The 27,448-nt window shown below is 48.3% G+C and overlaps 1 protein-coding gene across 6 annotated transcripts in view; it reads right to left on the bottom strand.

The window, feature by feature from the left end:
* SCUBE3 (signal peptide, CUB domain and EGF like domain containing 3) overlaps positions 1-27,448 on the bottom strand; it is a 137,486-nt gene that overhangs the window by 88,693 nt on the left and 21,345 nt on the right. For 3 of the 6 annotated variants that reach the window (XM_065591718.1, XM_065591722.1, XM_065591720.1), the window contains exons 1-2: positions 19,309-20,039; positions 1,859-1,981 (exon numbers count right to left, since the gene is read on the bottom strand). In XM_065591718.1, coding sequence (XP_065447790.1) covers positions 1,859-1,981; positions 19,309-19,393 — 208 coding nt within the window. In that variant the 5' untranslated portion in view covers positions 19,394-20,039. Of the gene's footprint in view, positions 1-1,858; positions 1,982-19,308; positions 20,040-27,448 lie in introns of those variants that run through there. The other 3 variants (XM_065591719.1, XM_065591721.1, XM_065591723.1) reach the window with 2 other exon arrangements.

The following is a 27,448-nucleotide window of genomic DNA, read 5'->3' as shown; positions in this document are numbered from 1 at the left end:
TACTTCACAAGTGGAGAACCAGTGTTGACAGGGCCAATTCAATCAGGGTGGATGTAGTCCACTCCCAATAATAGATGAGGAGGTGTCAATTCCAGGAGAGGAAAAGCTGCTTCTGTAATGAGTCAGCCACTCCCAGTCCCTATTCAAGTCCAGATTAATGGTGTAAAATTTGCAAATGAATTTTAGTTCTGCTATTTCTCTTTGAAGTCTGTTTCTGAAGTTTTTTTTGTTCAATGATAATGACTTTTAAATCTGTAATAGAATGATCAGGGAGATTGAAGTGTTCACTTACTGGCTTATGTATGTTACCATTCCTGATGTCCGATTTGTGTCCATTTATTCTTTTGAGGAGGGACTGCCCGGTTTGGCCAATGTACATGCCAGAGGGGCATTGCTGGCACATGATGGCATATATAACATTAGTGGATGTGCAGGTGAATGAGCCCTTGATGGTGTGGCTGATGTGGTTGGGTCCTCTGATGGCGTCGCCAGAGTAGATATGGGGACAGAGTAGGCAACGAGGTTTGCTACAGGGATTGGTTCCTGGGTTGGTGTTTCTGTGGTGTGGTGTGTAGTTGCTGGTGAGTATTTGCTTCAGGTTGGGGGGTTGTCTGTAAGCGAGGACTGGCCTGCCTCCCAAGGTCTGTGAGAGTGAGGGATCATTTTCCAGGATAGGTTGTAGATCGTGGATAATGCGCTGGAGAGGTTTTAGCTGGGGGATGTATGTGATGGCCAGTTTCCACAGTGAGGCATCTCTGAGCTTACATTGTATGTAGATAAACACCTGTCAAGGATGGTCTAGATAATACTTAGTCCTGCCATGAGTGCAGGGGACTGGACTAGATGACCTCTCGAGGTCCCTGCCAGTCCCATGATTCTATGAATCCATCAGCTATTTGTGTCCAGTCTATTCAGATCCCAGAGCGTGATTTCAAATCACGCAAAAAGCTAGGACTATTAAAATTCCAGCCCAACCATTTTATTGTTGCTCTTCATTTCAGTGAAATCATTTTGGAATGGACCTTACCCAGGGGTCACAGAAGAGAGGGTACAGGATTGAGGGGACTGGGCGGAGCGCCAAATGGGTAGTCAATTTCGCTCCCGTGTTTTAGTCCTTTTCATGGTTTCAGGGTCTCATGCCCTAGCACAAGGCTGCAGTGTTTGGGTTGCAAACACAGCAGGAAAAGGCTGATTTCTTTAAAACAAAATCCAATGGATCCTACTAGAATTTAAACAGATACAATTGCGGGAATCTGTCTTTTCCTAAAAGTGTGGGGGTGATGCCACCACGGCTTTGTTTTTACAAATTCCAGATTCAGAGCCAAATTCCACCCTTCGATTAAAAATAAGACCCAGCCTTCTCCTGGCCCAGAACCTGCCATTGCACAGGCTGACCCTGTGCTGGCCAAAACGGGACCTGTAATTCCCCAACGACACAGCTGGTAGCAACAGTGGAAGCTGCAGTAGTGTAGACAGGACTGTTTTTAGGACTGTCATCCAATCCAACAGTAGAACTTCACTGGTTAAGAATTGCAGCTTCTCATTTTGGTCTGAGTAGTCAAGGCGACAGTAGTATAAACAGAGCCACTTTGGATTCACTGTCACTCCTCCACAGCAGCAGCCATGGATTTACGGATAACGTGCCATGGATTTACCAAAACGAACTCTGGATTTGGGCAGGAAAGGACCATAAAGGTGCACAACTGACTGCAGCCGTAGCAGAAAGCTCTCTGGCTTTAAAGAGCCACCTATCAACTTTCACTCCAGCCAGCACAGCACTCACAAAACTTCCAATTGCTAACTCTTTAAGAACACACTCCTAGCCTGGGTGGTTTTTTCTCCCAGCTGTGCTCCTTACCTTTGCAATGCTTCCCGTCCCCGGAGTATCCGGACTTGCAGATGCACTTGTAGGATTTGGGGGTGTTCTGGCAGAGGGCGTCAATGTGGCAGTTGTCAGTCCCCTCGACGCATTCGTCAACATCTGTGGAAGAGGAAGAAAGCAAGTGAGGTCACGAATCTCTGCACTGCCTGGAGAGGTGCTAAAAACACCCCACCTGTCAATACTGCGCCCGCTGCTGCTGCTGCTCTGCAGGTGAAATGTCAGCCTGAGAGACTGAAATTCTCGGTGTAGCCACTGATTGGCTGCAGCGTGGGCAGCAGCAAGGCGGGCTCGCCACACGCACTGACTGCACCCAATCAATGGGCCTCAGCCGAGCCACGGAGGGAACCCCGCCAGGGGCGAGCCATCAGTCTCCAGGCCTCCTCCAGCCCTTGGCCTCTGCTGAGACTGCCAACGACTGGCCTGACGCAGCCGGCGCTCAGAGCAGTGGAAAGACTCCCGGTGACTTCACCAGGAACTGGATCAGGATCAGTACAAACAAGTTCAACCATGAGCTGTTGGGCTTGGTGCGGGAATCCCCACACAGTCAGAGAGCGCCGCTCCCTCCCCAGCCAGCCTTCTCCCCGGCACAGCCAGAGAGCACCAAGCCCCCACAATGACTAGTGACTAAACTCCCCTGGTCTCCAGAAGCGGGTTCTCAGCCCTGCTGGAGACATTCCACTCTGCCTAGGTCTCTAGCCGGCCCCCCTCTCAGCAATGGAGTTTATCCTCACAACCCCTGCGTGAGGCAGGGCTGGGCCATGATCCCCACTGCACAGATGAGGCACAGAGCGACTCGGTGACTGGCCCAAGGTCGGACGGTGGCTGAACCAAGAACGGAACCTAGGTCTCCTGTATCCCAGCCTGTGACTTAACCCGTAGCCCATCCTCCTGACTCCTTGCTCCAGAGTGGAGAGCTCCTTCTCCTCTTCTCTCCCCTCAGGTCTCCTCTTGCCAGTCTCCCCCTTCTTCTTCCCCCCCCCCCCAGCCCCCCACTCTTTCTATCTCCTTCGCCCACCAACCTGGTCCCCCTTCCCAGCTCCCCCTGCTTAACCTCACTCTCTTCTTCCCTCCCTTTCTCTCCATCCGTCTGCTTCACACGGCCCTCCTCGCCCTGCCTCACTCCCTTTTCGCTCACTGTCTAGAAGGTGCCCACCAGCCCTGTTGCAATTCAGCAGCAGCAGCTCCGCTGGCAGGCGATGTACCGATGGCAGGGGATAAGCACCAGGTAGGAGGTGGAGGAAAGACCTGGCTTCCCTACCACCTCGCACACCCCGGCTCCAGGAGGACGCAGTCTGCTGGCTGCAAAGGTTTAACACAGCAGGAGGCAGAGTTATTGGAGGTTTTAATGACAGTGGCCATTTATAAACAGACAGCCCCTGACTGTGGTTTATGAGTAATGGGCTATTCACCTGGTTCCCTTCTGGCTTTTCACTATGTGGTCCCTAAGGGTATGTCTACACTGCAATTAAACACCCGTCGCTGGCCCATGTCAGGGCCTGTAAAACTGCCGTGTAGACATTCGGGCTCGGGCTGGTGCCCAGGCTCTGGACCCTGCGAGGTGGGAGGGTGTTTTACGGCAGTGTAGACATACCCTAAGTGAATAAGAGAGTCCTCATGTGCCGCAGCAGGCACGAACATGTCTACGGCTCACGTCTCATTCGTTCAGCTAGAGGGCCACCATTGCCACTCCCGAGGGGGTAATTAGCTCGACTGGTTGACTTTTCAGCCCAAGCCAGGGACTGACAGGTACAGGCCCCACCCCCAATGCTGAAAGCTGGCTGATGAGCTATTGTGGGGTCTTATTCTGGTTTTGCTTCCTTCCCAGGCTAGCTTTCACCCCTGGTTCTCACAAGAGCGAAGGGCACAGAAGCTATGCTGATGAGCAGAATAATGCAGGCGTTTAAAAGGATTGTGATGATGACACAGTCCCTAAAAGGAGAGAGAGTCAGTAGCTGCAGCTCTCTCTCTACCGCCAGGTATTGTACAGCTGGCTTCGCATGAGCTACAGGAATGGTGGGCTGGTTGGGTTAAGGCACGGGACTGAGGCTCAGGAGAGCTCTGTTCGATTCCTGTCTCTGCTACAGACTACCTTTGTGACCCTGGGCAAGTCACTTGACCTCTCTGTGCCTCAGTGTCCCATCTGTACCATGGGGATCATAGTAAGGGTGTTGTCTGGGTAGGTCCATTAAAACTTGTGAGGCTCAGACACTACAGTAGGGTGACCAGACAGCAAGTGTGAAAAATCGGGACAGGTGGTGGAGGATAATAGGATCCTATATAAGAAAAACACCCCAAAATCGGGACTGTCCCTATGAAATCGGGACATTTGGTCACCCTACACTACAGCAATGGGGGCTGTATAAGACATAGGAGAGGCGGGTAATAAAATAGGTCTTGACCCACAGCAGGACTGTTCCCTGCAATACACCATCTAGCACACAGGCTCTCAGTTTGGGGGTCGTGACTATTCGGTCCTTCCCAAACAGCTAATCTCAATGGAAAGAGATTGAAACCCACAGATCCCACAGTCTCACTCAGAAAGCCCAAAGTGGCCGGGATGCCGCAGTCTTCTCTTGGAAGACTATTCCACTGGCCTGGTAGATCTTTGCTCTCAGGAGATCTGGTGAGCAGACTCCCAAGTGGGGGAAACCGCCATTCGAAGCGTGAACGTGACCAATGGGAGTTATCCCAAGGAGGGAGTCCCACATCGAGCAGGAGATAACCCCAGTTACTCTCTCTCACCCTGCCTCTTATTCTCACACTGGCAGGAAGATCACAGGAGCTGTTATTGGGAGGTTTTCACTTGCAAGGCAGAGGGGGCACATTCATGTGTATTGTATAAATATTTACACAATGCATTCAGATTTGTTATCCTACATTAACCATGGCCGGGAGCCACTACTGCAACCCCCGGATCATTAATCACCCATTAGAACCTCACCCAAACCACTGGAGACAACAGAAGATTTACAGTCTGGGGTGGGGAAATCGGATCCAACTTTCTGCCAGAAGAGGCACCTCCAGACAGGGTGGAAGAGAGCACGATGCAACGGTTCCATGTCGCCATCGTGGGACTTGATTGCCTTCTTAGACTCAGGGCAGGTCTAGGCTACTGCTTGAGTCGATCTAACTTACGTCGCTCAGGGATGTGAAAAAGACACACCTCCCCCGACCTATGTAAGTTACAGCGATCTAAGCGCTGTCCGCACTGGTGCTGTATCGCCGAGAGATGCTCTCTCACGGAGGCGGAGTAATCACACCAATGGGAGAGCGCTCTCCCGTCAGCACAGAGCGTCTTCACCAGTCGCGGTGCAGCTGCCTCGGTGCTGGAGCGCTTCTAGTGTAGACCTGCCCTCAGGCTCTACTTGCTCTGATCAAATTCACCAGGGAGCCCTCTGCTCAACCCCCTCTAGGGCTCGAGGTTAATACAGCCACTCAGTGCACAGAGCGCTCGCGAGGAGAGAAATCAGATTCTTTGTGCCAAAGCTTTTCCGGCTAGTAGCGACCCCTGTCAGACCCGAGCGGTTACCTCATAACTCAGCAACATGGAGACAGCCACATTTTGAGGCGTAACTCGTCTGAGCACATTTGGCCTCGCTGATAGCTCGCACTGGCTGGGCACAAAGAAGGGGCCGGTCCCCACTGTTAAAGCTGTCGGTAGTGAGACGTCCCCAGCTGCAGACTTCCCCTCTGCTCCCTGTTGTCCGTCCCCCCACCACCCGCTGCCACGCGCACTTCACCGATCTGCTGCAATAAAGAGCCGGTGTGCAATGAAAACTGCCCAGCTTCCCCAGGGATGCTTTCTGGTCACCTCCCTTCCTTTCTGAAGCTGGGATCAAGGCTGTCACCGGCCCCATCTCCCTGCATCCTTCCTCTCATTGCCTTTCCACCCTGGTCTCTGCCCTGCTGCCCATCCCTATTCGCTTACCCTTCTGGGAAGGGGAGCCCTTGCTAGTCCAAACCTTCCACATTCCTGGGATTTCCCACCCCCATATTCCTATGAAACTGTGTAGTTCCAACAGGGCAGCTGCGGCCGCAGACTCTCCAACAACAGGTGAAGATGAAAGGGCTTCCACAGAGCCAAAGACAACGCTGTAGCTTAGAACTAGCATCTACTCCACCGCAGGGAACCCCTCGGACACAGGGGTCTTAGACACAGATGGAAGGGAAGGAGGGTCAGATTCTTTTTCCAGTCACTCTGGTGTAATTCCAGGGCAATTCCACTGATTTAAATGTCATTACTCCTGATTTACATGAACGTAGCTGAGTTCGGGATTTGGCCCAAAGTTCCTTACAGTTCTACGGGAGAAAGGGGGAAGGTCATTTCCTCCCAAGCAGAGCCAGGCATTTTATTGTGGAAATACACCCCCCTCACCCTGCCCCCAAGGGCGCACGCACCCAAGACACGGGCACCACTTTTAAAATTAAAAACGTCTGCAAATAAAAACAAGATGGAAAAACCTGCAAAAGCCCACAAAAGTGTCAAGTTCATCCTTCCCCGAGTCATATTTCCCAGCTCCCGGGAACAGAGCCGAGACTTCCACACAGGATCACACAGAGAACTCCACGACCACATTTCCTAAAGGAGACTAGGGGCTCAGAGAGCTCGCCACGGAACGGGAGCGGTTCCAACCCCTCAGGTATACAGAGCCAGGAACCCGTGGCTCAAGCTGCGGTGAAGGGATCCCAAGTTAAAGGCTAATGGTCGCTGCAGGACACGCAGAGTCCCCCTAACCTTTTCCTTCCGCTTCAATGCTCTTGCTGCTGTCCACACTGATCCGCAGACCTGACATGCCTCCCCTGGGGAGACACAGGACGCCGGAGTCTTATGCAAAGGCCAGAGATGCCCCTTAGTACAGACAAGGGCGTCTTGTGCCCCAGCAAACCGCCACTGGCACAGGTTGCAAACACTCTCTCAGCCGGTACCACAGAGTTGGGGACCTGCGTAGTGCCTGCTACGAGGGAGAAGGGGAGGATTCACAAGGCTGCAGCTAAAACACTTTTCACTCAAAGAGCCATTCAGTGCAGGAGGAAGCACTGGAATTACCATAACTCACCATTTGGCATCGTGTCCAGCTGCAATTAGACTTTCAAAGGAATATTCAACTCTATGTAACCTTTTTCATCGCATTGAAAGGGATGCTAAGAATAGCAAGACTCAGCACTTAGGCACGGCTGCCATCTTCACAGCACTTTTCAGACACTAACCGATTGTGCCTTGCAGAAGTAGGGAAGCATCAGTTTACAGATGAGGAAACTGAGGCACGGACACAAAGGTCTGGCTTTTCAGAAGTGCTGAGCATTTGGGGTTCCATTGGCCTTCAGCGGCCCTGTGGGTGCTTGAAAGTGCTGGAAACGACTGGCTCAAAAAGTGCACAGGGCGTTCACGGCACAGTCACCCAGATCTCTTTACTCCAAGTCTGATGCTTCAAAGCACAAGATCACCTTGCTCTCCTCCTTCTGAGCACTAGTCACGGACCAGGAGCCCGTGGGTGCTATACAGAGAACAAAAGACCTTTGGCCAAAATTTACAAACCCAGGAGGCTAAACTGAGGCTCCCCGATCCACATTTAAACACCTAAGTAAAAGCAGCCTGATTTTCAGAGGCGCTGAGCAACACCAGTTGTTGAGAAGTTACTGTACGGGGAAAACAAAAAACAAACAAACATCGCACTCAAATTCCTCTATACAATTCATTCACTGGCAAAGGAAATCTCCGCTCCCCCTAAAAATCCCATATTTCAGAACATCAAAATCCTGGAAAATTGTTGTTTTTTGAAAACCAAAATGAAACACCAGTTTCAATTTGAAACAAACATTTTTAGTTAACTTCCTTTCAAAAACTGCTCACAAAAAAACAACAATGCAACCCTGTTTTTCTGCAGGAAAAAAATTTCAGTTGAAAAATGTTGACAAGCTCTAGGCACGACATTGCTGTTTGCGTTTCCAGCACTTTGGAAGGCAGGAGGGTTTCGATTATTAGACCATGTGAGCAGAATGTTTTCAACATCCCATTGATGTTTCTGTTCATATTTGCTTTTGTAAAATCCTCTCTCTCTCAAATGTAGGACACAACCTATGTGATGCTTCCCCTTGATGAAAGAAAGTCCTTTTAGTCTCAGACTTAGGTTTTTTCTAGCATTCTGGGTGAAGGACGTTCCTGTGTGAAATATCCTTTCCTGACACAGCGAGCACTTGACATTTGACATCTGTTCTGTTTATACAGCACAATGGGGTCCTGGACCATGAGTTGGGCTCATAATTAGGAGCATGAGGAAGGATCATAGAATCATAGAATCATAGAATATCAGGGTTGGAAGGGACCTCAAGAGGTCATCTAGTCCAACCCCCTGCTCAAAGCAGGACCAATTCCCAGCTAAATCATCCCAGCCAGGGCTTTGTCCAGCCGGGCCTTAAAAACCTCCAACGAAGGAGAGAACATTTTGGGGTTGAAATGGCTGGAGTCATTTGTTCTTGTGTAGAGTCACTGCTACCTACTTCAACCTAAATGATTAGAAGTAGGTGCTAATTATGGGAACCCAGCTGGAGATCCTATGGGTCTGATTTGCAATGGGGCTGAGCCGCTAGACCTCCAGATGAATTCAAAAATCCATCCAAAAAATGGAGGCACCAAGAACTAGTGAATACACATGAGGTGAGAGAGACTATACAGCTCCGTTCCCAGAGGAGCTCTGCCTAGCAGCCCCACACTCTTCTGCGCAGCTCCATCGCCAGGCAAAGCCAGACTTATCAGCCTCATCAGGATGAATTCAGGTGCTGGGTAAACCAGCTGACACAAACTTTCACTATGTGACCGTTCCCAGCCGCGTCTAGACAATTAGAACACAGCAACTCATCTGGATGCCGGCTCAGCCCAGGCTGCAAGACAATTCACTTAGGCCACGTCTACACTATGGGTGCTGTAGCTGTGCCGCTGTAGACACTTTGTCTAGCGACAGAAAGGGTTCTTCCTTTGCCATAGGTAATCCACCTCTCCAAGCAGTGGTGATTAGGTGCACCGAGACACATTTACACCGGGGGTTAGATCGGCACAGCCACAACACACAGGGAGTGCCAGAGTGATGTTGACCTAACTTTTAAGCATAGACCAGGCCTTATTTTGATTGCAAGGAAAACAGGGGCACCACCTATACCAGGCTCTGGGCAAAGAAGTTAAAAATCCAATGCAAAAAAAATCACACCAGCACATTCTCCTCCCATCCACTGTCACTGGAACGTCTCAGAGACCAGATCAAAACCTCCAGCCACCCTGCAAATTCCTGAGAGACAGACCCCCACCCACAGCCCTCCTCAAACGCCTGCTGAACACGGGCAGACTTTGCAGCTTACCAGCAGGTTGAGACACACGGGCTATTTTGGACCAACATGTGAAGAGTGAATCCCATGGGCCCTCATGGAGAATATCCTGCCAGCAGCTCCCTCTGGGTAGCGCTAGTGCCTACACTGATCCTGACCAAGGACTAAATTATTAACACTTATCACTACCAGGCCCACAGTGGGATGGGTCCAAGACTGGTGCCACACTAAGGGGGTGGGGGGAAAGAAGCATTTGTGTACCTGAAGGTGAGGATACAATTTCTTCTTCACTGTCTCTCTCTCCTCTTTCACGTGGCCAGGTGCTAGTGGACACCCAGCAGCAGCAAAGGGTTCTGGGAAGTGGCAACCATAGCACATGCCTAGGGCACGGCCTGCCCCAAATGGAATTTTGTGTGTCTCTCAGGAGGAGAATGGGGCAGTGGAGAAGCAGAAGGAAAAGCTGAGGGGAAGTTATTTGGGTTGCTCCCTAGCCAGGGGGACAGCCCGCACTTTTGAGCACCCTTGGGGCCTCTGCACCCACCAAAGGAGCAGAGACATGGCCCCAGAGGGGTGGCCGCCGGTCAGAAACAAAAACAAAACACCAAGGACAGGGGTTCCTGGAGCAAACAGCCTCAAAGCACTAAGGCAAAAATAAATACAGTAAGAAACTTGGGGTGGGGGTGGGGGTGGGGGTGGGGAAGGCCCCCTGTGCTCACACACCTCTTGAGCCACAGCCCACCCCTTCTCCCTCCCAGCTCCTATTCATGCTGACAGCCCAAACTCTGTCGGCTGGTAGCTCCCTCCTGCTGCTCCACTCCGAGTACAGAGAGCAAGGGGAGTCTACAGAGTGAGCTCATGACTAGGGGTTGCTGTCTGGACCCACCCCCCTCTGCACTGCCGACCGAGAAATGATAATCTAGTCACTAGTGATTTAGGTGCTAACCTGGGACTTGGGAGATCTGGGCTCAATTCCCTGCTCCATCACAGATTTTGGTCATGTCACTTAGGGCCAAATTTCTAGAGGTCTTTAGGCACCCAAAGGTACAGATAGCTAGGTGCCAAGTGGGCTTTCCAAAGGGAGTTAGGCACCTAGGCATTTATCTTCACCTTTAGGCACCTAAATACATTTTAAAATCTAGCCTTACGTCTCTGTGCCTCAATTCCTTATCTGCACAGTGAGGACAATAGCTTCTAGGCCTGTCACAAGGAAAACTACGTTAGAAATTGCCTGGCACTCAGATACTGCATTAATGGGGGCCCTGTAAATACCTACGCTACCTAGCAAGCTAGAGTGTCTGCTGGCTGTTCATACAGGAGCAGGAAGGTAAGACAGGATGTTGTGCCCTAGGACCATGCTGGCAGATCCAAGGATGTGTGGCATTCCTAAGAAACGGGAGCGCAAGGATCAGTGACCTGGTTAGCAAAGGAAATGCAGACTACTGTAGGCAAAATCAAAACCAGCATTGCCCTCTCTTACGACTGCAAAGATATGAAAAGCGTAAACACCAAGGCCAGAATTTTCAGAAGGGCTCAGCGTCCCCACTTAGTGCTGGATTTTCAAGAGAGCCCAGCTTCCATCTGGGCACCTAAATAACTGGCGATGGGGGAGGGTCCCAGAGCTCGGGCTGCAGCCCAAGCCCAAACGTCTACACAGCAATTTTTAGCCCCGCAGCCCAAGCCCCATGAGACCGAGTCAGCTAACCCAGGCTCACCATGGGACTTTTAGCCCTGTGTAGACGGACCCTAAGTGACTTGTCCAAGGGGACGCAGAAAGTCTGTGGCAGAGCAAGGACTGAATCCAGATCTCCAGCGCCCCTGGCTAATACCCTAACCAGTGGTCCCTCGCTTCTGCCCTCTTTGTACTGCAGTGGTGCTAGACGTTCCAAGGTTCCACTGTACATACACATCATAATACCTAGCTCTTATGCAGCCACTTTTCATCATCAGATCTCAAAGCGCTTTTCAAAAGAGGTCACTATTATTATCCCTATTTTACAGATGGGAAAACTGAGGCACAAAGAGATGTTACTTGCCCAAGGTCACCCAGCAGGCTAGTAGCAGAGCCAAGAACAGAACACAGGTCTCCTGAATCCCAGTCCAGTGCTTCATCCACTAGGCCACATTATCCATGCTACCAGCTTTATTTATTTATTTATTTTTTAAAAAGCCTGGCTAGGGTCCTTTCTCCTCCTCCTTTTTTGTGTTAAGACAAAAAAAAAAGTGCCAATACGTTTTTATCTCTAGGCTAAAAGCCCAAATCAATTTGCAAAGCCGGGGTGGTGGCAAAAACAACTCCAATACAAACAAAAATGCTGTAATTTTCGTCTCTCTCTAAGAGCTTCAGATTTTTCTTTTAAATTAAATATATATACTATATAAAAATAAAGTTAACAGCCTTTCCGTGTGTGCGTGTGCGCACACACTTGTGTGTGTAGTTGTTGGCAGCCTCATTAAGTTTCCACTCAGCCTTAATGCCAAATTTAAGCTTTATAACTTCAGGAGCCCTTTTCACCAGGGTATTAAGAACCACCTCAGACACTGCGGTGCAGTTTATTAATCATTTGTTTGGCGCACAGCACAGCCAGGGAGCCGAAGGACTCGGGAGGGCAATTTGTATTGCACTTAAAAGGTCTGGTCACAGGACAACGCGCTGCTTCATCTGAAAGATGATGAAACGGCCTGAACACATGGCCCCTTCCTCCAGAAACAGACCTCGCGAGCTCAGAATGTACTCTGGAGGCATCTCTAAAGAAGCTGGCTGGCTGAGTCTCTTTGTAGTAGAACGGTTTATCAGGAGGCCTCAGAGCTCAGTGCTTCCCCAGACAACTCTCTACAGAGCCTTGTTTTTTGGGAGAGGGCAACAGGGTTGTCATCCCTCCAGGATTGTCCTGGAGTCTCCAGGAATCAAAGATTATGTCACATGATGAAACCTCCAGGAATACGTCCAAACAAAACTGGCAACCTTAGAGGCCACTGTGGGTTACAAAGTTAAGAGAGAAGGGGGAGAGACACCCACAGGCAATGGACATGTGCAGTCAAAGACTCAGAGTTCAAATCTCAAACACTACCCCCAGGGCTTTCCAGCGTTAGCCAGGCCCTGCATTTGGTGACTCAAGTAGACGCGTGAGGCCAGATTGTCACGTGACCAGCACCCAACATTCTGAGCTCTTCTGAAAATCTGGCGGATGGAGCAGGCATTTATGTGCACTTCCAACAGATGACAACAAGCCAGTGGCCTTCGCGACGGCCTTCCTTGCCTGTGGCTCAAAGCACTACTCAGGCTTTCATGCCCTCTCTCCCTTCCCGCCCCGATGGGTATTATCCCCATTTCACAGATAGGGGAACTTGAAGCATGGGGAGGCAAAGAGTGATTTGCCTACAGCTGAACAGCAAGTCAGGGCAGGTGTCCTGACCCCTAGTCCTGTGCTCTACCCACAAGACTGTCCTGCCACACCAATCAGAAGGGACCGCACTGCTTTGAAAGTACCCTTGTTGCTAGGCTGAGATTTCCAAAGCCATCCAGTTTGGACACCCAGTTCCCATTAAAATTAAAGGGTCATGAAAATCTCAGACACAATCTCTAAGGGCAAAATCCTATGTTGTGCTACTGGGGGAAGGGAGTGAGAGTGCAGAGATGCTCTGGGCCCGACCGCCCTTTCTCTTTCCCTTTCCCTTGCATAAATCAGGAATCACTCCATAGGGTATGTCTACACAGCAGCTGGCCGAGTGCTTCCTAGTGTGGGCAGACAGACACGCTAGCTCTGCACAAGCTAGTGCATTCAAAAGAGCAGAGCAGACATGGCAGCACGGGCTAGCCACCCGGGGAGGGACCCTGGGGATTGGGTGGGCCTGCCCACCCATGCCACTGCGACCATATTGCTTGTCTTTCTACCCACACTGGGACACACCCGCCAAGCTGCTGTGTAGACGTACCCACTGAAGTCACCAGCAGAGAACAGGAGTAACAGGCTTGTTGTGAGCACTATTTTATGCAGCAGGAGGGCAGAATTCCTAACACCTGCACTAGGAATGGTAACTGCTTATTGGGCAAAACCAGGCCTTTTGCTGGCTAGCACGTATGCTGCCATGTGCTCCTCTCCTCCCTTGCCGCTCTCCACCACCGCCTGGCCCCTGCCACAGAAGGAAGGATGAATTCACCGTGGTCAGCCCATCTCAGGGCAGCAGCAGCTTTCTCATCACACCTAAGGCACCGAAGGAGTCATCCCACAGCATGGGACTCTCATCCCCACATCTTAGCACCTTACAATCAATAAGGGATTGTCTTTTCACGGAGACCCAAGAGGGGTTATCCCCCATTTTACAGTCAGCAAAGGGAGATGAAGTGACTTGCTCAAGGACGCACCGGCAGGATTTGAACCCAGGTCTCCTGCAGCCTAGTCCAGGGTCCTATCCACTAGCCATGTTTCCTCCTCAATAACACCCTCCCTTATGTAAAGAAGAGAGACTATTCAACGACAATGTTGGGGGAGCAACGCTCCTGTATGCCATGTTTATGGTACATTGCTACTTCTTTTGTGTGCAGGTTCCTATGAGGGGAACTGTGACAATGAATGGGCAAATTCTGCTCTCAGTCACGGAGTGGCTTTGACAGCATTACGGCTTGATAACTCCATGTAACAGAGCTGAATTTGGCCACAAGGCAACAATTTTACAGTCCGACCTCAAGTGGCCCATCAGCTGACCCCCGTAATACCCAGGGCTCCCTTACTCAATGGTCGGGGTAGGAGGCAGTGCTGAGTCTTTCATCAGGTTTTTCCACCATTACACCTTGCTCTTCTGTTTTATTGCTGACGAGCATTCATGGCTTTTTATAATCAGCCTGTGGCTCCGTGGCTCCCCGCGCCGTCCCGGCCCCACAGTTTGTGCTGTGCAATCTCCAACGCCTCACTACAAGCTGGTCTTTCTTTTGTAAATTTCTTTGTGGTTTTCGTGCTTGTCTCCCCCCAAGGTTTGTTTCTTTAACATGTTACAACACCCCCAAGCTATTTTTTAAATAATTCACTCTGCTCTGGAGAGGATGGCAAATGTTAATCATTGTTTGGGTCCTCTCCTTCATACCAATTTCACACCAGCACGCAGGAGATCAGACTCAGGGTACGTCTATACCCAGCCGCTACTTCGGCGGCTGGCAATCGAACTTCTGGGTTCGACTTATCGCGTCTTGTCTGGACGCGATAAGTCAAACCAGGAAGTGCTCGCCGTCGACTGCGGTACTCCAGCTAGACGAGAGGAATACCGCGGAGTCGACGGGGGAGCCTGCCTGCCGCGTGTGGACCGAGGTAAGATCGAACTAAGGTACTTCGAACTTCAGCTACGTTATTCACGTAGCTGAAGTTGCGTACCTTAGTTCGATTTGGGGGGTTAGTGTAGACCAAGCCTCAGTCCCTGTGAGCTGATCTGCATTGGAAAAGCTGTGCCGATTTAAACCCACTTCTACTTCCAATCCAGTCTACACCAGGAGGGTTTTGCACCAGTTTAACAGACCATTTTAAATCCATTTAGATGCAACTATTCTAAAATGCACCAGCCCTTAATTCTTTAAGAAAATAGGAGTGTTTGTTACGATGGGATTTTTGTTTTGGTTTTGTCCCCCCAAGTTTGGATAGTGGATTTTTTACACTAATCAAACTTTCCTTTTAAAAATTTTTATGTTTAGAAACTGATGGTCACATGATCTCCAGAAGGGAAAAGGGCCTTAACTAAAAGTCAGTCTGGATGGCGCACTGGGGCTAGTTTCACATTGTGAGACAGAGCAAACCTTCTTTACCATCACAAGCTTTTCCGAACGCCTCTCTAGAGACTTATAATTTCGAAAGTGAAGGGTAAAGTTATTCATGCATATTTTTTCCCAGATAGATTACTCCAGTGTGACTTTCTGCTCAGAAAAATAAATAAATAAATATCCTCTACCGTTCGGAGACAGCAATGCACCTCAGCACAGGATGATTCAAGGTGTCTGGATATTTATACTCCAGTTGTCAGTTACAAAAAAAAAGTCGTTTTCCCTCCCCATTACCCCCCTTTTTATTAAATCTAAGTACAGGCATGTTAGATGCCCTCAATCAAAGATTTCCTTTGAACTGCTGCATGTTGAAATGTTTACAGTTTTATATTTCATATTTTAGCGTGGCGGCAGGGGGAGCGTGATTATAATACTCTGACTTTTCCAGGGCATAAGCAGGGGGTGGAGGAAAGAGGAGGAGTGGGGGGAAAAGGTTACACCGAGATGGGAGGGGAGTGTCTTTTCTCTGCAATCATATAAATTATATTCTTGAAAATTCCCCATGCTGTGGGCCCTGCAGGTGCACTCCCATTAAAAGAGAACCCAACCCATTACTCCAGAAACCCATCTGCAATCAGCATCTTCGTAATAACACTGGAGATTAATGCCTCTGGGTAGATAAGGAAGATTCTTGATGGGAGGCTGAAAGATCTTTTCCTTCTAGTGCAAACTGGAGCCAGGAAAGTATTATGTCTTTATAGATATTTAAGAAAGGAGGCTAATTAATGCTTTTACTTGTAGATTAACAATTATTTAGGCTATGCATTCTGTCTCTATTTAACACACATGTGCATGCATGCGTCCGCGTACGCACACACACGAGATTTTGCTTTACTCCATTTGTACAGGGTCTGTATTAGACTTTGCACTAGCTAGTATTTGCAACCCTGGTATTAAGAACGAAGTAGCAGAATCCTTTGATAGATGCTCTATTCACCCCCTCCCCCGCCTTATTTTCTTTCTGAATTTTGCCCATCAAAGGGCAAATGCAATTTTGCATTGCTTCTGAAAATGTGGAGGCTGCAGCTCAATGACTTAAGGGAGGATCTAAAGGAGAAGCATGATTACCTAGGACCATAGGAACTGCCAGACTGGATCAGACAATGGGTCCACATCTGGCTCAGAATTCCGTCTCAGAGAGGCTGGCACCAGCTGCTTTAGAGGAAGGTGCAAGACACCCTGCAGGAGGCAGTGATGGGATGACCTGTTCCGGAGGAAAGATTTCCTGGGAGAAAGAAGCTGGGAATGGGCGACACTTGATGATTCCCTGTTCTGTTCATTCCCTCTGGGGCACCTGGCACTGGCCACTGTCAGAAGACAGGATACTGGGCTAGATGGACCTTTGGTCTAACCATGTAAGGCCATTCTTATGTTCTCCTGACCCCCAGTCGTTAGAGGTTGGCTTGCACTTGTGGCTTATTTACAAGAGTGAAGCCCCGCAGTAGAGCAGGTGACTTCCATGTCATGCTCTTATGGATCGTAAAATGGTTTAACAGGTAGACAACGGAATAAACAAGAATGGGTGAATTTATCAGCTCTTCAGTACAAAAGGAGACTTGACATATAGCTCTGGCTTCCAAAGTATCCTGAAATATACTCTTTGACCAGTTTATCCATGGGTTTATGGGAAGAACGCAGACCTTAGTAGCAACTTGGTACATATAATTCTTGGCTTGCCAGCATCTTCTTTGTCTATCTGTTAATTAAACCCAGATTATTTGGTTTTCTATTAATTCCCCTGCCTTTCCCTGCCTAAACAGACCTGACAAGTTCCCCAGAGGTCCAAAGCTCTTCCAGACACTGGCTCCACTTAAGTGAGGCCTGGAGGATGATTGTACTAAATTTGTTCCTTTCTTTCAGACTAAACTTCCAACGGATAATTCAAAGTTATGAATAAGTCAGCAAGCCCTACAAATGCTGAGATTGTTTATTAAAATGAAGGCAAACCCATAATATGGAGATGAACTGCCTCCAGCTTTCAAGACAGTTGCCTGGGTGGTAGCATTAGAAGGATAAAAGCTTCAAAGTTAATAGATTTTTAAAGAGCCCTTAAAAAAAAAGGAAATATTTTATACAATGCCACATCCTCAGCTGGTGTAAAACAGCATAGCTTCATAGATTTACACCAGCCACGGATCTGGCCCATTGTTTTTCAAAACCTCCCAGTAAAACACGCCTTAACCACACTAATTTTTACATGTCAGTTTCCCAGAGACCTACAGTGACTTGTTCATTCTGAAAGCCAGTGGATACTGGATTCCCAATGAGGATACATTTTTCTCTGTGATATGCAATTTATACTCCATGCTTTCCAAGTTCAACTTTTTTCCTGTCTCTCCCTCTCTCCATGCCATTTAGTTCAAGACCTCGGGTCTTTCCAGCGATATAGAAGGATCTAATCCTCAAATTCAAACTTTTTCACAGCTACTCTTCACTCACAATTCACGGGAAACATCCTCATTGAGAACAGCTACTATTGTATGCTACAGAATTAATTGATTATAACAGATTAGTTACCCGCTAATCTACAGTTACAAGAATAATTAAATTTATCAGCTCATTGGATCAGAAAGGTTCTTTTAATTAAAATGGGGAGAGGGCAGATCATCAACTGGGGTAAATCTCTGGATTTACCCCAGTTGAGAATCTAGCCCAATGTTTTGTCTCTCCCCACCCCTCCTCCTTCTTCCCCTGAAGGGATCTGTCAAGTCTCTGCAGGATGGAATTTTACTTTGCTATTTTAATGCAATTCTGGGCCAGGCTTAAATGGAACTGGAAACCAAAAGGCCTTAATAAATAAATATTATGATAAGAAATGAAAGCAATGTATACACCAAAGATAATTTGAGGCGGGATAAAAAACGAAACATTCCTTTCTGAGCCTAAATCATAAAGCTTTACATTACGCTGGACTTTCTCTTTCCAAACCCTGAAAAATATCCGCTTGTGTTTGCCCAGACAGTCCTCCCATAAAGTCTTCTATTGTTTTAAAAACACTTTAAAAGAGATAAGACAATAGCCTTGAAATTCCTTCCAACTTTGCAGGGGATGGGGACGAGGGGGAGAATACCCATGGCTGAAATATGATTATCATTAATGCTCTTTAGAAACGTCCCCTACTGACCCCCGTATTTCTCCTACACACCATTTAATCTCAGCATGTCCATAGGTGCTTAGATACTAGTATTAAAAAAAAGCCATGACAGATTTATATAGATGATCTATACATACAGAGAGAGAAAAGTGTGTGTGTGTGTGAGTATATAGAAAAAACAAGAGATTGATACCGATAGTGGTGCTATAGAAAAAATGAAGATATAGCTAGCCAGACCACGCATATCTGTGTGTGTGTGTGCGCGCGCACACGTGTGTGAAAATCTAAGCAAGATATAGAGGTGCTATAAAAAAAAACCTTAAAATACAGATAGACCACGCATAAAGTTAAGTGCGTGTATATAGAAAAAGTCAAGGTAAATATAGAAGTGGTGATATAGAAAAACTTGAAGCAGATAAAGACAGGGTGTGTTTACACACACACACAGTGCTTTGGCTATACACACACAAACACACACACACACACACACACCCTTTGGCTTTGGAATTAAAAACCTAAAGAAAAGGTACAAGTCGCCTGCATATATATATATTATATATATATATATATATATATATACATACACACACACACACACACACACACATATATATATATATAGCCAAAGCACTATACATCATCTATCTTAAGTTTGTCTCTAGCATCCATCACCAAGGGAGAAGCTAAATGTTTACAGGGTTAAATAAACTTGAATGTACACAAAAATAAATATTAATATGCACTTTACACCTTCCATCATTACTAACATCAACTCTTTTTTGACTCTCTCAGCACCACTTGTTAACTCTAAAACCATTAGTCTTCCCAACCCACATGGGAGTAGGTATTCTTCTTCCCATTTTACAGATAGAGACACTGAAGAAAACTGCTCCCTTTTTCCTCTTTCTGATTCTAGGGCTAAAAAACAAAACAAAGCCACAAAACAACAACAAAAACTTTCCCCACCCAATATTCCCCCTTTCTCCTCTCAAAGAAAGTCTAAACCAACCCCTAAGACATGAACACCGCATTCATTAAAGGGCTAAAAACTAAAGGGAGAGCAGGATAATTTTGTGATCAACCTTGCAAACAACTCCACAATTTATTGTTAATGCTGAATTCTCAGACGGAATTAAAAACCCAGAGGAAAGGTACAAGTCGCCTGCATGCAGACAGAACAGTAAACCTTCGAGCAGGGAAGATTCTTCTTACCTTGGCTGGCTTTATTTGCCAACGTGTTTCCAGAGTGGAAGAGAAAGAAGAGAATGCAAAATCCAGCAATCTGCAAAGCCCCCATTGCAGTCTGTGTGTGTGTGTGGAGGATAGGGGATGGTTGCTGGGGGGGAATTTTCTGATGCTTTTCAACAACATGCAAGAAAGGAGAAAAAAGGGGTGGGGGTAAGGAGCTCTCTTCTGGCTGTGAGAGAGACTGGGGGAGGGAAGGGAACTGAACTGATGGAAAACGCTGCTCTGGGTTCAGTTAGAGGCTCTTGATTCTAAAGAGAAGCGAGTGAGAGAAGGAGACCCAGGGCAGTTTGAAGAAAGTGGACTTGATCGCTCTCCCGGCTGCTGCCTCTGATTTTTTTTTTTTTTTGAAATAATCCCAGCCAATTCCAGTTTTGCAAGAGTGCAGCAGCAGCAGCAATGAAAGGGGGAAACAAGGAGCCTTGGTCTAGAGCTGGGGACCTGAGAAAGGGGAGTGGAAAGGAAAGATCCATCCAAGCAACGCCCTTTCTTCCTTTCTTTCTATTTGGCTTTGGCTACTCCTTCTTTGATTCCACACACACCCCCTCCCCATCCCCTGGCTCTGCTCTGCTCTGCCTGCAGGAATTTACAGTCTGCCACTGGGGGAGCAGGGCCAGTAGCCATGGAGACAGCTTCCCTGGGAGCAAGGAGGTCAGGCAAGAGACCATGTGCAATCAATGGATCAATGCAAGACTCCCTGCAACCTCCAGACCCAACAAGCACTACGCAATCTCCCCCCCCCCCCCATCCCTTTTTGCCATGTTCAGAAGGGGGCGGGATTGGGCAGGTGTATGGGGCGGGGGGGGGGGATAGAGTGTTCAGAAAAGGGAATTAAAGAAACCAGTTTACAGATCCCATGATCCGCAGCACACCTCTTTGGTGCCTGGTCTCAAGACAAGAGAGCATGTTATGCACCCTCACTCTGTGGATCAATGGAAACTCCCAATCAAAGAATATGCTCTCTTCTTTTTGCTGTGTGGGTGTAGGGGAGGGGCAGGCAGGGAGAGGGAGAATTGGAAATAGCAAAAGGAATCGGTCTGCAAATGATCTAGAATCTTTGCTGCATTTCAGCAGCTTCCCCCTTCTCCTCAGTTCCAGACCCCGCCACTTCGTGTACGAATATACGATGGGTGGCGGGGGCTTTGCCTTACCCTGGTGAGATCCAACCCCTTCGCTGGATAATGCGTGAACCATCTTAGCCTCAGGGTCTCTTTCTCCCTGAATCATTCAGGATACTGCTGAAGAGCCAATTTTCTGGGAGGAAGTGTGGGCTAACGATTAGTACCGGGGAGTAGGAGCCAAGACTAGTCCCAACTCCAGGAAAGCATGGTTAGAGCAAGAAAAACCCTGGGTTCCGTTCCCCGTTTTGGGAGGCAGTGCTACCTAGTGCTTAGAGCAGGGAGGCAGGAATCCAGGGTCCTAGTCCCTATCTCTGTCAGGCACAGACTCCACTGCGTGAATGTGGGCAAATCAGCTCAACCGCTCTGTGCCTCAGTTTCTCCATCAGTAAAATAGGGATCGTCGTAAATCCCGCACAAAGATGGTGGGGAAGGGGTCGTGGAATGATAATTAGTTCCTGTTTATAACTCCCCAGATGAAAGGTGCTTTAGAAGCTCTGAGCACTGACATTCTTCACCCAAGGCAATGTGTTTTCAATGACATTCAGCGGGGAGGACTTTCCTTTAAGGGCTTTATCACCACGCACATCCCTGCAAATCACTCATCTCAAGCACTCCCACTGCCGCCCATTAGTAATGGCTGTTTGCATGACAGTCATTTCTATAGACTCCATATGAGACCAGGGCCCCAGTGACTTGGGCACTGTACACACATGGTAAGAGACGGTCCCTACTCCAAAGTATAAATAGACACGACACACAAAGGGTGGGAGGGGGGGAAAAGAGGCACACTGAGAGGAAGAAACTTCCCCAGCGTTGCTCAGCAAGTCGGTAGCAGAGCAAGGGATAGAACCCCAGTGCTGCCAACTCTTGCAGTTCTAGTCCAGCTCGGCTCGGGCCCCGGGGCACCAGCCGAGCGGCTCCGGCCGCTGGCCGAGCATCCCCAGCCCCGGTCCCAGCATCTCCGGCCCGGCCCGGGCGCTGGTTCCGGCTGAGCACCCCCAGCCCCGGTCCCAGCGGCTCCGGCCTGGCTCGGCTCAGGCGCCGGTTCTGGCCAAGCGTCTCCGGCCTGGCCCCAGCCCCGGCCCTGGCCGAGCACCGCCAGCCCCAGCGGCTCCAGCCCGGATCCAAGCCCTACGACCCCTTCCTATTTTCCTGGACATGTCCGGCTTTTTGGAATTTCCTCCTGGACTGGGATTTGAGGACCAAAAAGCCAGACATGTCCGGGAAAATCCGGACGTATGGTAACCCTAGACAGTATCAGTTTGGGGACAGCTCGGTCAGTGTGTGAGGGTGGAGAAGCTTTGTGGCACGTTTTATGAGCAAAACACTTTTGAAATTAGATCAGTTGTCCAAAACAGTGCTGGCTGGCTAAACAAATATCCCAGCATTCCAGACCAATAAAAGGAAAGACATCTTTCACACAAGCACGATTAGCCTCAAGATATCACCGCGGCCAAAAGATTAGTAATAATAGCTAGTTCTTAGTGCTTTTAATCTGGAGATCTCAAAACACTTTACAAAGGAGCTCAGTATCATCATCCACATTTTACAGCTGATGAGGCGCAGAGAGAGGAAGTGACTTGCCCAAGATCACTCAGCAAACCCGTGGAAGATCCATGAATCTATCTAGTCCCCTATCCATTCGGAATCAAAGCTGAATGTTAGCCATCTCGGTGGATAACAAAGCTAACCAAAATTAAAACAATAAATTCTAAAAATAAAGAAAGGGGTTTGGAAGGGATCTAAGCCCTCATGCTTCAGGGCATAAGCTAACCTCTATCTATTGAGGGTCAGGAAGAAATTTACCCCGAGAGCAGGTTATCCTATCACTGCCTCCTTTAGGGTTTCTTACTCCTTCCTTGGAAGCAGCTGGTGGTGGTCACTGTTGGACCCAGGATCCTGACTAGATGGACTCCTTGTGTGATCCAATCTGGCAATTCTCTGTTCCCAGGCACTGGAGATCAGGGATTTAACCTAGGGCAGGGAGTGACAGAGGAACTACTATACCCTATATGGGGATACTGCAAGGTAGGTACGGAACAACCTCAACACCCATGCAAGAGCAGGGGTCCTTGCTGCCGAATCATGGCACTAATGATCAGAGTGTTTGTAGCAGCAAGGTTGTCTTGGATATTGTGGATGGGGCAAGACGGCAGCATGTGTATAAATTGCTAGCGATATCCTTGACTGCACAATGGATCTTTGAAAAGCCACCTGCCACTGAGACCCCCTCCTTTTCCCTCCCTAACCACAATCAAGACCCTCTCTGGAGAATCACTGTGCTCATGAGTAACCGTAACCTCTCCTCTCTAACCCCAGATTCTCGACACCACTGGCATGCAAACAGGGACATACGCATGAGAAGTGGAGATGTCCCTTCAATAAACCCAGAAATCAACCCCTTCCAAAGAGAGAGGGGGGCAAGAGCTGAAAGACACTCACAGGAACAAGAAAGAAAAAGAAAACGAGGGAAGATGGATGAATAAAGCTCCTTTCCATTAGCAGCACCGACATCCCGGTTGCTACACTCACCCTTCCCAGCTTAATGCGAACATTTAAGTTTAGCTGTGCTCAACACACAACTCAAAGGTACAAGTTCTCACTGGCTCGATGGCTGCACATGAACCCAAGACAGTTGCCTTTCCAGTACCCCCTCTGTCATCCCTTACTGGTCAGAGTACACCGGTGGGGCAGCCAACAGCCTTTGTATTTAGAGTAAGGACTTGTATAAATAGGGCAGTTTGCACTAATGCAAACCACTAATATAGACAGAGTGCAAAACAGGAGTTGCACCCATGTGATTTACCCCGGTAATTTACGGGACTGTGTTGCACTGGCAGAGTGCTTCTGCACCGGGGCTTTGTTCAAGGGTAGCTACCCTAATGCAGAAACAACACAAAAATGGCTCTAGGCAAGGCAGAAGAAGGGCCAAGTTGCATCATTCCCAATCCACACTAGCAGAGGCCATGTTTACAACAGCTGTAACAAATCTGTGGTTACCGAGCAACTTCACAGTTGTCACTGTGCCGCCCACCATGGCCACTTGGAATTTCACAGCAACAGCGGGGACAGAACTCTGATCCAAAAACCTAGGCCCCCACACCACAGTATGAGCTGAAAGCAAATCACCTTGAATACTTATCAGTATCGGACCCATGACACACAGAGGAGCAGTGCACATACACACTACTGAGTATTATAGATCTGGATAAGAACGACTTTGCTTGGAACATCCTCTGGCTTTTTAGTCAGCCTCTTCCGAAGCCTTTAAGAGTTACTCTTCTCGGTATCATTTTTAACTAGTTGCTTTTGTTCTAATTTTATTTTTCTGCTAACGCATCTCGAGTGTTTAACAAGATCCAACACCTGTCTTGTGTGTTTAGACTGTAAGTTCTTGGGACTGGGGCTGTCTTTGAGCAGGGACTAGCGCAATGGGACCCCAATCTCCTTTCGGGTTACTGCACTGCATGTACAAATACTCTGCCCAGTACACTCCTAAACCTGCATTCAGCTACTGACATCACACCTCCTGCAAGGATGCAATGGCATCAACTTTCCCTCCAGACGTGGGTCTGTCATGTAAACATCAGACTTTCTTACAAGTTGCTGTCCCCACACTCCTGAGTCAAAATGGAAATTCTTCTCACTCATACCAGTGCTTCTTCACCGACGTCAGCAAGCCCCGGCTGACGCTGTAACTCAGAGCAGAACCTGTCCTTCTCCAACCAGATGATCTTTTTATCGCCATAACTAGAGGAAAACTAAACACTATTTAAAAAAAAAAAAAAAAAATGTCGTCTAAATCTGGAGACAGACTTCAAGGCACTAGAGACAAGACCTTTAACTATGTTGATTTATACACTGAGGTTATAAATTACAGGTTTACGCACTAGTGTAAACACCCATAAACCAGCCTTAAATACACAGCATCACATGTAATCAAAACGCCAAAACACCATAGGGCCTCGTGCACAACACTGGATGAAAAGCTAAGTATTAGCAACATGCTCAGGACTGAATTTAGGTTTGACAGTGCTACTGGCATGGCCAGCTGCTGGGCCAAGCTCATAGTTTTCTAGATTCCAAAGCCACAAAGGACCACCAGGATCATCTCCTTTGACCTCCTGCATAAAACACAGGCCAGAAAACTGCCCCCAAATAATTCCTCATTCCCAGTGAAGCCGATGGAATTCCACTGGAGATGAATTTGACCCTCTGATCCAGATCTTCAGCTGACGTAGATTGTTGGAGCTTCGCTGATTTCCCCCAGCGGAGGGGTCTGTGTCTCAGGGCAGGGTTCTCAGTGGGAATGGGACGGATGAGTCATACACAATTCCCAAAGGAGCCTCTATGGAGGTGCAAAACCGGACACTGTGTTTGGAGGCCTGTGTGAAATGAGCTGGTCTCAGTCCAGTTCTTGACTGGTGGGTGGCCCACACCATAAAATTCACACCACAATTAGCCCCGCCCCTTTTTGGTGTGCTCAGCACAGACGACACCTACCCAATGGGCCATGGAGACTGAACTCTTCTTCCCTCAGGGATGAGCCTTGGCCAGGCACCGCTGGGAGGAGGAATGGGGAAAGCTCGCACAGCTGCAGCCAGTGCCATCCCTGACCTGTGCTCCCATGATGCTGATGGCACCATTTTCAACAAGGATGAGTTTGTTTTCCTTGCACTCCCAGAACAAGCCTTGTGTGCACAAGCTGCCCGAAGTGCGCGTAAGGATCGGCCTTTGTGGGTGACCGAGAACACGGCCGTCCAAAAGTGCATGGCCAAAAACCAGGGAGCTGGGAGCATTACTTTGGGGATATATAATGAGGGGCTGAGTGGAGGCTACTTTGCAAACTTGACTCGATGCGGGTGGTCCAATTGTCCATTGCTGCTTATGACTGCCCCATAGTTAGTCTCATAGCACGAGTCTCTCTGAAGCCTCTTTTCACTCAAAAGCTATCGAGTAGAATGCCTGGGTAGTGGGCCTGGCTTCCCTCCCTGCACGTACGTATGGCCTGAAAAGGCAGCAAACCTATCCCTATGGGTGCTCACGTGTCATCCCGGCAAATCACCGCAGTATATTGGAGCATCTCACAGAGGTGACACGGGGTGTCCGTGGCAGAGCCAAGAACTGAACATATATCTCCTGAGTAGCAATCTACTGCCTTCGCCACAAGACCATCCTTTCCACCCAGTGCGGTTCAACTGGACCAGGAAACAGCGGCAAGTGGCAGTGATCCCAGATAGGGCCTATCCTCTGTAGGAGCTCCATCCACAGTACCATATAAGGAGACTTTTTGATGGTGGATCAAAGACATTGCAGAGGGTAGGAAAACTCCCACCAGCCTGAGTAGGAGATCACAATATTTGCAGTCTGAGGAGCATTCAGTCTCCCCAGCCGCCATGGCACACTTCATTCACTCCAGCTTCACACAGGGGCAGAAGATTTGGTCCATTGTGCTCCAACGAAGAAGAGCCAGTAACAAATTGTCAGCCATGCTGAAATAGTTACATGGGGAATAATGGAAGTTTAGGGCACCCTGCCAGAGTCAGTCACCAGGAAAAACAGGCAAAGATAACAATAGGCGTTTTTTGTTTAATTTGAAGCACAATAAAAAAAAAAAAAAAGGAAGAATCTGCACTTAAAAAACAACAGCCACATCCACAGATCAAGCATCCACTTCCCTCTCATTCTGGGTTTTAAGAGGTTTCTGCAGTTACAGGGTGTTTACACAGGGATAGCGATACATGCATTGTGCTGCCCCTGTGCTGTCTCCCCCTCCATCATCTCCTTCATCTGGCTGAACATTCCCTGGGAGATGACGTGAGGTCTCTCTTTTTTTTTTTTTTTTTTAAGACCTTGTGTTGTTTTCCTCATGCAACAATCTCTCAGAGGAAGAGACAATTCGTTTCCCATTAGCAAACACACATTTTCACTTGGAACCTTCCCATGCAGATTTTAACTGGAGAACTTGGAGCACAAAGGGTGACGGGGGGATAAGGACCAGCAATAGCCAGGTGGTTATGGAGCTCCTGAAAAGATGCCCAACTCTGGGGGCTCAGACAAGGGCCATCGGCTCCAGCAAAGCCAAGGGGAAGGTGCATGGGACTGGGAGTCAGGAAACCACAAACTGTAGATTGGCATCTTCAGGTGACAATAATTTTGTGCCCTCCACAATTTATATAAGGCGGACTGACTAGCTGTAGGAATTGTTAAGGGGCTATATATTTCACTGGATCAAACCCCACTCAGATCAGCAGTGACTAGGACTGCATGGACAGTGCCAAAAAATTAAGGCAGTTGAATACTACTGTGATGCGCATAGCATAAACAGGATACAACACATTCTCTATTTGCTTCTGCACCAGCAGGCTGGTCCATCAACTCCGCAGGCAGAGTTTGCTTCCAATCATGAGTTCTCAGACAGTTGGGCATTTCGGACAAGATATGAATTCTGGATCCATATATGTTCCATAAGAAAGGCCATATTGAGTCAGATCAATGGTCCATTGAGACCAGTATCCTGTCTCTAACTGTGGGCAGTGCCAGATAATTCAAAGGGAATGAAGAGAACAGAACAGTTTCAAGTGGTCCATGCCCTGTTGTCCAGTCCTAGCTTCTGGCAGACGGAGGTTGAGGGACACCCGGAGCATAGGTGGCAAAAAGTTTTGTTAGATCCCTTTGTAACTTTTTGCCACCAGCTCTGGTCTTAACTATCTTGAATAACTTTGTATAGTCTGCAAATTTTGCCACCCTACTGTTCACCCCCCTTTTCCAGGTGAACAGGACTCCAATACGCTAGATGCTGTACAAACACATCCCTATATAATGGTCTGTGAAATAAAGGCATTTAAATAATGGCTCTCTGGACCTACCCATGAGATCTGAGAGAGATAGAGGAAGGGTGATCTAGTAGTTAAACTACAACACTGGGAGTCAGGACACCTGGGTTCTATTCTGGGCTCCCATTACGACTTGCTGGGTGACTTTGA

This window comes from Chrysemys picta, chromosome 4 (assembly GCF_011386835.1).
Source record: "Chrysemys picta bellii isolate R12L10 chromosome 4, ASM1138683v2, whole genome shotgun sequence".
NCBI classification, from domain to species: Eukaryota; Metazoa; Chordata; order Testudines; family Emydidae; genus Chrysemys; species Chrysemys picta.
Note: the sequence above shows the minus strand (reverse complement) of the source record. Positions and strands in the feature narration are given on the sequence as shown.